The 10927-nt window shown below is 30.5% G+C and overlaps 2 protein-coding genes and 1 long non-coding RNA gene across 3 annotated transcripts; 2 read left to right on the forward strand and 1 right to left on the reverse strand.

The window, feature by feature from the left end:
• The first annotated feature begins 358 nt into the window (after positions 1–358).
• On the forward strand, positions 359–1165 carry LOC105778696 (RING-H2 finger protein ATL66). Its single transcript, XM_012602453.2, has one exon. The coding sequence runs from the start codon at positions 500–502 to the stop codon at positions 965–967; it is 468 nt and encodes a 155-aa protein (XP_012457907.1). The 5' UTR covers positions 359–499; the 3' UTR covers positions 968–1165.
• Positions 1166–4442: 3277 nt separating this feature from the next.
• On the forward strand, positions 4443–4926 carry LOC105778545 (uncharacterized). The gene is made up of 2 exons (XR_001128779.2): positions 4443–4567; positions 4659–4926. It is a non-coding gene; the product is annotated as an uncharacterized LOC105778545 (long non-coding RNA).
• Positions 4927–6841: 1915 nt separating this feature from the next.
• Positions 6842–8580, reverse strand: LOC105778418 (transcription factor bHLH51). Its single transcript, XM_012602109.2, has 2 exons — positions 8171–8580; positions 6842–7313 (listed from the first exon to the last, which is right to left on the reverse strand). The coding sequence occupies exons 1-2, from the start codon at positions 8447–8449 to the stop codon at positions 6876–6878; spliced, it is 717 nt and encodes a 238-aa protein (XP_012457563.1). The 5' UTR covers positions 8450–8580; the 3' UTR covers positions 6842–6875.
• Between the last annotated feature and the right edge of the window lie 2347 nt (positions 8581–10927).

Below are 10927 nucleotides of genomic sequence, written 5' to 3' on the forward strand. Positions count from 1 at the left end.
AGAAGAGAATAGAAAAAAATAAAAGAACAAAAAAAAAATGAGACTGATTGTATAGATTAACCAAAAATTTTGTTTGAAATGATGTTTTAGTAGGTCACGTCAGTTTAACGTTACACCGTTAACGATAATTAATGGTTCAGTGACTAAAATGTTACAACGCGATGATGACTAAAACGTAACATTTCAAATATAGTGACTAAAATGTGAACAAAAATAACTATTTTGATAGTTTATCCAAAAAAAAAAAAAAGCAAAACTTTATTTTATTCCACACTTTTTTGTTTTTCTCCAAGTAGTTGTCTTCTTTACAAGTAAACTGTAAAAAACCTACAAGTAAGAAAGTATAAAAACAAAGTTTCAGACAAAAATCCCCCCACAACTCCCCCCAACTGTCCTATATTAACTACCAAACATGCTTCAACTTTAGTCTCCCTACTCCTATAAAAACACCTTCAGAAAACCTTCTCTTTCAATTCCCCCCTTTCAAAAATTCAATTCAATGGCTTCATCTCAAAACAACCATCTTTTCCACTGGAACTACGCCGAGCTTGGTGACCATGGCTTCCAAATCCGTGGCCGAACCCTCTTCTTCACTGTCCTCTTCCTCATCATCATCCTTATTTCCGTCCTTATCTTCTTTTTCACCCGATGGGTATGTAGTTTCTATCGAGAAGCGTCGTCTCCAACTTCTCACGCTCCGCCTCCGCCACCGAATCGTGGTCTAGACGTTGCTGCCATTAATGCTTTGCCGGTAACTATGTTCACGGTGGGTGAAGCGCTTGGGAGTGAGTGTTGTATCTGTCTCGGTGTGTTCGAAGATGGTGAGAAGGTTAAGGTTTTGCCGGTCTGTAAACATACGTATCATCCACAGTGTGTTGATAGGTGGCTCAGTGCTGAATCGAGTTGTCCGCTTTGTAGAAGTTCAGTCCGAGTTGACTCAGACCAGCTTCAAATTGTAATTCAATAACAAGGACGACGACAGCAACAACAACCAAAATTAACAAAAAAATATTTTTAATATTTAAAGAATATTTTTTTGTTTAAATTATATTTTGTAAATGAGTGCTTCGAAAAAGGATTGCCAAGTGCTCGATGAATTTACTCAATGAATTATTTGGTTTTTTTTTAAGAAATAAACAAATATGTTAATTGTTGAGTGAAGAAATGATATTCATGGGTTATTTTCCTCTTAAATCCTTCTTTTACCATTTGAATGCCATTTTCTTTAATGGATTGGGCTTGAAAATGTTGTTCGAAGAAGAAATAAAAGGCTCAAATACGAGAATATATCTGTTTTAATATACTTAAACCCATGTCTCACTGATAATAATGTCAATGCTAATCGAACCAAGACTCAATCGGTACACTATCCAATTTTTAAGTAAAAAAAGAATGTAGATAATAATGTACACAAGTGAGGCATTTATACCTACTAATTGGATTCTTTGATGCATGCTCATTGCCTACATGAGTGGTCGTGTTGGGATCTTAATATGCCTAGTGACTAGTTTTTCGATCCTAGGACGTTTTATGCTAAGGTTCTTTCTGATAAGGTAGTCAATTATTGATAATTTATTGTAATGCCAATTGAATTACTCTGTACTCAAGTATCGAGTTTTTCGATCTGTACTAACTCTTATTGAAATATTGATGATCAATTTTTTAATTTTCTCTAAAAATTAAGGACTAAATTTAATATTATAATCTCTTTGTGTTTTTCCATTTTCAATCGAAATGTCTCATCAAAAATTAGTTCATGAAGTACCCAACAAAATAGGGAGACTACTTTAAGTAGGAGTGTGGTGGAATTATGATTTGGCAATCTTTAAAAAATTAAACTTTTTTAATCTTTGTTTTAGTAAAGTGGTCAAAGCTTTGCCTTTAATCACACAAATCAAATCAAATATTATGAAAAAGACTACCATACTACATAAATCACTATCACTTTACTACACACACATACATCTATAATACTTTAACACTTAACCATTAAGCAATCCTTGAACCCAAAAGAGAACAAGTAAAACACATTAAGCTATACTTTTTAATACACGTGGAAAAAATCTTTTTGATTCAAAAAAGAAGACTTTTTTTTGTCCGAGACTTTCAAGTATCTACTAGGCATGATAAATGACAACACAATATTTTTTATATGAATTCGATATTCGAATAAACAATATGAATTTCTGATAATAAATTTTTGAAGCATCTAGATGCATCCATTCTAGATCTACAATGAATATCAACTACAAATTTTATCCAAATCCGCAAAAAGCAAATTAGATATTCGAAATTTGCAATCTGAATTGGCATCATTATTATCTAATAGTCATATTGAACTCTAAGCAAAGATCTCCTATAGCTATTTAGTCATATTGAACTCTAAGCAAAGATCTCCTATAGCTATTTTCTATCTCCATAAAAACTCGAATATGATACTTCGCTTGAAAGATATTGAATTCCTTATTGTCCAACCCACCAAGCATTAATAAAAAATAGACGTATAGAGAGAGAGAGAGAGAGAGAGAGCGCAAGGGTTGGTATCCTATTCCATGTTTTAATTCCCCGAGTAAAATTAAGAATTCGATTCTTATATTATTTCTTTCTTTTTAAATAATTGTAGTAGTCGTTTTCAAATTATGGTTCAAATTTTAACCTAATCTCGAAATGCTCCAATTGAGTCCTCAAAATATTAATATTATATTAATTATGTTTGTTCTGTCATCCCGAGCCATTAGCTTTAAGATTGAATGTTAGCTTGGATCAAATGTGCAATATATACAAAAAAAAAATGTAAATCAAGTTTTAAACATTTCAACTTGCATTTTTTGTTAAGTCAAATCAAAATGGATGGAAAAGTTAATGTTTTTAACTTTGTCGACATAGCATAACTGTGGATTGTCATATAATTTTAATGGTTTTTTTATTTTTAAAAATAGTTTTTATATATTTGTTGAATCTTTAAATTTTAAAAAATTAATTAAATACTAACGTGCGATTCACATGGCAATCCACGTGTATACAACGTCATCAAAGTTAAGAAACATCAACTTTCCCGTTCATTTTGAGCTGATTTAACACACACATACAAAAACACAAGTTTAAAGGCTAAAAAGACAAAAGAATTAAATGTAAGGCTAAAATGATTTTATTTGATAAAGTTGTAGAGCCAAATAAATCATTATGCCTTAAAAAAAAATCTTAAATTTTAACGACACAAATTTTTTTAACACGTCGAATCTAAATTGTTTTCTCTTTTATTAAATTTAATTTGTTAATACAAGAGGTATATATGTGTTTAAATTTAATCTATGCATTTTAAATATTCTCACGTTATCGAACTTTGATTTAACACTCGTGTTAGATTGATGGAAGGAACTAATTTAAAATTTAGGCCACATAAGGCTTTACATGAAATTAACCTTTAAATAAATAAAACCTAATATACTATCAAAAATTAAAAGAATGTCATAATTCATTTTTGGAAGAATGATCAATTTAGTCTTCAATGTTTATATTTTTATTGTCTTAGCCCTTATTATTTTTTGAGTAAGATTTGGTTATTAACATTTCAAAAAGAGTTAAATCGCTTTACTTTTACAAAAATGTTAACTAAAACATTACCTTATTTACGATTCTGGCGTGACAACCCACGTGGCAGTCCATGTGTACTTTGTGTTGACATGATGCTATTTGTCTTATATGTTATATCAACAAATAATTTAAATACGTAAAACTTTTCAAGAAATAAAAAAATAGGTAAAAATATCTCTCTAGTCCCTTTAAAATTTTGTTTAGAATAATAACAAATTTAGCTATTATAATTTACAAATTCTATCTACTTGGTCATGATTTAACAATTTTTTCCTGCAATATTTTTATAAATGTGTAAATGTTGAGACTAAATTTGTTATTATATCAATCAAAATTATATACAGTTGATGAAAGACACTAGCATCATGATTAATCGTCCTTGATTGCTCGCTTTCAAAATTAAAATGGATTAAACTCATTCGATTTTGAGAGGGACTAATCTGCGCAAATTCGAAATTGATAAGATTTGGAGAGTTCTTTTTACCTAAAAATTATAAACGGTTCATAAAAATTAAAATAAAATGAAGTACATGTGGATTGCCTTGAAGGCTATCATGTTTAAAAATTTAATGTTTTAGTTAATATTTTTGTTAAAAAATCAATTCGACTCATTTTTTAGAAGTTCATAAAAATCCGTCTCTTTTTAAAAGGTCGATGACTAAATTTAATTTTTTTTAAAAAAGAGAGAATAAGAGCTAAATTGATAAAAAAAATATATAAACATTAAAGAGTAAATTTATTATTATACTTTTTTGAAAAAAATAAAAATAAATGAAATTGGGCCAAATGGGCCTAAGTTAGCTTCACCTAATATATATATAATAACATTACGAAGGCCTTTCCAACTGGTTGAAGGCCTTTTGGCTTTAGGGTTTTACGCTTCTATATATAAACCTAAACGCCAACTTTTCCTTCATTTCGCCGCAGACCCCATTGGACATCAACAAACCAAAGGTTAACCATGAGAGCTAAGGTGCAAAAAGAAACCATCACCATTGTTTTATTTTATTTTAACTTTTTAATTTAGATATTGATATGGGTTTATTATTTTTGTTTCATTTCAGTGGAAGAAGAAGCGTATGAGAAGGTTGAAGAGGAAGAGGAGAAAGATGAGGCAAAGATCTAAGTGATACAGTCTTTGTTGTTCTTCATGGATAGTCATTTGATGGGTACTTTTTTTTTGAAGGATTTAAAGCTGTTGTTTTCATTTTCATGGCTTAGGGTTTTTGTTCTTGTATTTTTGTTGAACCATTCCCATCTACTTGATAAATGTTGTTTGAGTTTTTAAGGATTGAAATGATTTGAATTGGAAAATGAGATTGTTTCTTGCTATCTTTGTGGAATAATTAGCACAAAATATTTTAGGATATTGAAATGTATAGAACTGTTGAACTGGATGGGTTTCACCTAGGGTCGGGTGGTTTTCTGATTCGGGACATTTCGGGTTTTTGGTCGGTTTGGTTTGTATTAGAGTTCTGGGTTTTCTAGTTTAGGGCTTATTTAGGGTTAGACTATTACGGTTTTCTCCGTTGGGTCATTATAGGTTTTGGTCATTTAGGGTTCTTTGTTTTAGGTTTGGGTCGAGTTCAATTTGTGAGTTCTTTGTTGTCAAATAGAGTTGGGTCTTGGGTTAGGAGTGGTTTGGGTCCATTTCGAGTTTGAGTTTGCATAGATTCAAGTTGTGAATTCCTTGTGATCAGATAGAGTTGGATCGAAATTTTGTTAGGATTGATTAAATTTGATTTGTGTTTAGATTGATAGGGTTGTGTTTCCATGTTCGGGTCATTGAAAGGTTTAGAAATTTTTTATCAATGCATATTGTTCTATGCTCAAGTGTATTGCAATCTTTGTGCAATAATCGGCCAAGTATTTTAGGATGTGAAATGTGTAGAACGATGGAATTGGACTGTTCCACTAAGTGTTGTGCCGTTTTCGGATTCAGGTTTTGGTCGGGTCGAACATTTCGGGTTTTGGATCGCTTTATCCATATTGTATCTTAAGTTTTTTGAGTTTAGGATTATTTAAGTTAGGTGATTAGGGTTTTTAGGATGTGTCATTGCAAGATCGTTTCTGATTCTTTGTTGTTTTAGGTTCGGGTCAATTTGGAGATTGATTTGTATTCAACAATGTTAAGCATGAATATTCGAGTTTGAAGTTTGAACATGAAAATTGCTTGAAATTATTGGAGCAATAAACCCAGCGAAGATGATGGCCTATTTATAATCTTGAATGGGTAAAAGTTAGACTTGCTTATGGGTTGGGTTAATTGTCTATGCTTGAACGTCTATTTAAAAAAATGAGAATTGAAAAATGGGATCGGGTAAAACTTAAGGTTCGTTTTTTATGATCTAGGCTTTGGGCAATAATTTATTTTACTGGAGCTTGGTTCGGTCTAGCTTGAATATTTTATGCTTGGGTCGGGTTGGGGTTTAGTTTGGGCAAAAAAACTATCAAATTTTTAGATTAGGCGTGGGCATGTAAAATTAATTTTAATATCTTACATAGGCTCGGTCTGTGAATACTTCTAGCATAATTTTTAGTAAAAATATGGTGGAGAAATAATTACTTAGTTTGATGGGCGTAGTAGTTGATAATGGATAAATATTTTTGATAATTATGGTACAAATAATGCATATCTAATTCTTTGAGTGTATCAAAGTGTATATAAAAATTTAAAATATGAAATGAATTTATCATATTAAAAACATCGTCAATTTTTGATTGCTTCACGTCATGACTAATTTATATAAACTAAGGAAAATACAAAGGCAAAGCATCAGTCAATCAAAAAAGCAAAAATGGAGTAATTGAATGTGGATGACTTGAATTGATTTTGGTTTGAGTCAATTTGAATGGGGTAAATTTTAGGGTTTGAGGTCTGGTTTTTTGATTGGATCATTTTGTACTCATGTCATTCAAGCTTGAATTGTTTTGCTTTTAGGCGGTTTGGGTTTGGGTTAGATGGTTTCGAGTTGGAGACATTTTTATCTTCAAAAAATTTATTTAATTCAGATCAAGTTTTATTTTCGAAATCAAGTTATAATTGAGGAAGAAACCAATAAGAACTTGCATTGATGGTGTATATATATTGGGTTTTGGATTTTTTTCAAGTTTGGGGTTTTAGATTTTTAGATTTTGGGTTTGAATAAAGTTATTATTTATTTGTAAGCCCTCCATTATTTTTTATTTTACTAAATACAAGGCAATCTGTTTTTGCTCACGGATAAAAACACCTACACTGACAATGTATTAAATATTCACCTTGTTTATTACGGAGTAAACTAAGAAGACAAGAACAACCTTTGTCTCTTACTCCTTATCCGATAATTCGATTTCGATTCATCCGATGATAAAGCATTAATCTTGTTCACAACTACATTCAAAGATTGTTTTAGATTGCTTGAAACACCTTCTCTATTATCACTCTCATTGCAAAGGATCAAATTGCTTTTGGTTCTTCCACCAACACTTGAAATTTCAGCTTCCACAATGCTAAGCCTTAGCCCTTTGAGGACTCGGATGAGTTCCGAAAACACTTCCGGCCGATCATCGCAACAAATCGAAACCCTGATGAATGTCTTGTCTTCGGGAACATTGTAATCGACAGATACTTCATCGGTTTCGGACGGTATAGCAAAAGCTTTGCCGATTTCTGTTGCTTTTCGTTTTAGATCCTTGACTTGCTCTATTGCACTTCCTAATAAGGCTGCCTTGTCCATCTGAACAATAAAGGGTCAAATTATGGTTTTGGTCCTACTATACATAAATCTAGTATTTAATCCTTAATACTTTAATTTCACATAGTTTGACCACACTTTACGTTTATAATTTCATTGGTTAATTGGTTAGTAATTAATTAAGACTTTCAAATTTTCTAGTCAAATGTTGACATGGATTTTTTTAATAAAAAAAGTGATAAAACAATATTTAATCCTTAAATTTGGTGATATCTTTCAATTTGATCCCTATATATTTTTTTGTTCATGCTAGTCCAAGAACTTCGGAACTTTTCCCATGTTGGTCTCTGAACTTAGATTTCATTAAGGTAATATGACGTGGCATTTGGGGTTTTACCATATCAATATCTAGAAATTTTAATATATATAATCTGAAAATACCAAAAATTTTTAAAAAAAATTTAAAAATCAGGTGATAATGTAGCACAATTTTAGAGCACCATGTCATCATACCTTAATGAGATCCAAGTTCAAGGACTACATTGAGAAAAGCTATCAAATTTCAGATCTAGCGTGGACCAAAAAAATTTCAAAAATTAAGCTGGAAAAAATTGTCAAGTTCAAAGATTAAATAAAAAAGTCGTTCCAACACACAAAAAAGAGTCCATGTTAACATGATAAGTAAGGATTCTTTTTAAAAAAAATTAATCAAGGATTATTTAGTAACTAGCAATATTATAAAGATAGAGGATCAAATTATGTCAAATTAAATATAGGGACTAAATTAAAAAATTGAGCATAATGAAGGGACCAAACTCAAAATTTAACCACCAATAAATAATTGATCTGAATATCATTGACAATGTAAAAAGAAGGCAACTTTGGAGCAAACTACAGACCTTGTTAGACTTGGGAATCAATTTCCTCAAAGCTGTAAGCTGCGAGTTAATCCGATCCCTCCGACGCTTCTCGGCTTCACTATGGCTCTTGGAAGCCACCGTAGCTTTATCAGGTATCGCTGGCGAAGTAAACCCGTGGCAACGAACCGAGCTAGAAGCTGAGAAAAGAGGTTCGACTGGCCATGGAACTACGAAAGGAGGCTCATTGCTTATAGCAGCAGCATTGCAACCATCACAATTTGGAGGTTCAAGCAAGCTAAAAGGGTAACAATTCTCCATTTTCAGCTAATAATATAAAAAACCAACAATACCAAAATGCTCATCTTGGCCTTCTTATGGAGATGAGAAACACTGTTGGTTGAGCTAATAATGTGTGGTGATTGGTGTGATATTTTTGAACTTTTGATTGGTCAAATGAAAATAATGTGTTACCCATTATTCGGTTGTCATTTCAATAAGGATATCAATTTGGATTTAACCTTTTTCTTTCTCTTTTTTTAGTTCACATTAAATTAAGAGTAAAGTCTGGGTCGAATAGTTAAATATGTAAATATGTTTTGCTTTTTTTGGGGAGTAGGATAAACTATATCGGTGTCACTTAATTATTAATAAATTTCTTTTAGTTATCCAACTATGGAAAGTTACAAAATAGTCACCTAAAAATATTTTACTAATAGTTATGTGACTACTAGTGCTGCTTACCCTGTTTTTTTATCAACAAGCTGGAAATCTAGCTTATGAAACATCGAACTCTTGAAAGAATATTATGTCATCATACCTTAACAGAATCCAAGTTCAGAGATCAAATTTTTTTTTAAAAATTACCAAAAAAATCACCAAATGTAAAGACTACAAAATTAGAACCAGAGATCTTACTTAAAAAGCATCCAATGTTTTTCCACTCATCCAACCAAGGTTTGGAGTTTACTTTTTTTTAAGTATTGATGGAGTATTACAGCTTTGGCAAAGGCATTCAATACGATGAGTGTCAATATATATATATATACATATATATATATATATATATGGACAACAAAGAGAATTATGCGGAAAATACATGTGGAAAAAAATTGAGAGTGATTTTTTTTAGCCCTTCAATTTTATGAAAAAATCATTTTAACCCCTCATTTAATTTTGACTTTTTTAGTCTTTGAACTTACATTTTTTGTCAAATCACTCAAAAATGGATGAAAAAATTAATGTTTGTTAACTTTGCTGATGTGGCATACACGGGGATTATCATGTGGATAATATGTCAACATTTAATTAATCTTTTTAAATATTAAAAAATTAAAAATATTTTATATTTTTTATACCTTTTAATAATTTTAAAAAAATTAATTAAATGCTGACATGTCACCTATATGGCAATCCATGTGTATGCCATGCCAGCAAAGTTAAAAATACATTAACTTTTTCATCCAATTTGAGGTGATTTGACAAAAAGCGCAAGTTTAAAGACTAAAAAATGTGAAAATTTAAATTATAGGCTAAAATGACTCTTTTTATAAAATTGGAGGACTAAATAAGTCATTATACAAAAAAATTATTGTTCTGAGCTGCTTTTCAACCATGAATTCATTGACATGTATTCAATTATTTCACTCCACATTAATTTCGGGTTCAAATCATTTTAAGTTTTGTCAAATCAAATCTTTCTAAATTTAAATCATATCAAATTCTATCACTTGTACGAACCATTTTGAGTTTATCGTAAACATATTTGAATTATTATCTTTTTTATAATTAAATCAAATTTGAGAATCCCAAATCCTATCATGTTTTACTTTCTTTCTTTTAGTTGATGCTTATCTATGAACTATTTTATCTTTTCTTTTTTTTTCAAAAGAATGAAAAAGATGTCATTGAACCCACATTGAAGTGAAATGCCTCTCTTCAGCTTTCTTAGATTGGCCAATATTTATGTCTATGCATTATTTGTAGTCTATAATGTAGTATTTTTAGCTAATATTGTGAGATAAATTTGTTAGATTTTTGAATTATTAATTCTTATTTCAAACGTAATTGAAGTGTCTCTAGATAAGGTCGGGTCGGAAATTTTATTATAAAATTTTCTTTTTAATGAAAAAAAAACCCTTATTTTTTGTATTTTCCTAAGATCTTTTTTTCTCCTCCTACATTATTTATCAAAGTTTTATTATTTTTCAAGGAGGAAAAAAAAAAATAATTTTGGTGGCTTTGTTTGTCCTCTCTCACTTGATTCTCTATCCAATCATAGAGTGCATATAAGCAAACAAAGTGGGCTTAAATTACCATCACCAATTTAGCCACAATGTAGGGACCTCTTCATTCACCATTCAAATTGTAAACTCATTAGATTGATATGAAATCTCATGACATTTGGGTTTGTGTGGTGCCAATGATTTCTTTTTCTCCTTTCTTGTTTTACCTAAAATTAGTTGTGCAAACTCAACATTGAGTCACTCGAATCTAAATGCAATCTAGTTTCATAATTAGATTTGACTTAAATAAAAAAAAAGATTCAAACTCAAAATGAGTAGAAATTGTTTGAAATTGAAATTTTTGAATAGGAAATCTAAGTACTTAGATCTCAGAATTGACCCAAATCTAAAATGATTCGGTTCATAATGACTTGACTCAAAACTAATTTAGCCCACCTCATTGACAGGGTTACCTCTTGATATTTGGATGGGGTGGTGCCATTGATTTCTTCTTCTTTTCACTTAAATTCATTCTCATTCAAACTTAGATAGAAATTGTACTTAATTAATTCAT

The sequence above is a fragment of the Gossypium raimondii genome, chromosome 10 (assembly GCF_025698545.1).
Source record: "Gossypium raimondii isolate GPD5lz chromosome 10, ASM2569854v1, whole genome shotgun sequence".
Taxonomy (NCBI): domain Eukaryota; kingdom Viridiplantae; phylum Streptophyta; class Magnoliopsida; order Malvales; family Malvaceae; genus Gossypium; species Gossypium raimondii.

Coding starts and splice junctions, on each gene's coding strand:
- LOC105778696 (XM_012602453.2), top strand. CDS start 500: ATGGCTTCATCTCAAAACAACCATCTTTTCCACTGGAACTACGCCGAG.
- LOC105778418 (XM_012602109.2), bottom strand. CDS start 8,449: ATGGAGAATTGTTACCCTTTTAGCTTGCTTGAACCTCCAAATTGTGAT. Junction 7,314..8,170: donor TGATTCCCAAGTCTAACAAG/GTCTGTAGTTTG, acceptor TTTATTGTTCAG/ATGGACAAGGCAGCCTTATT.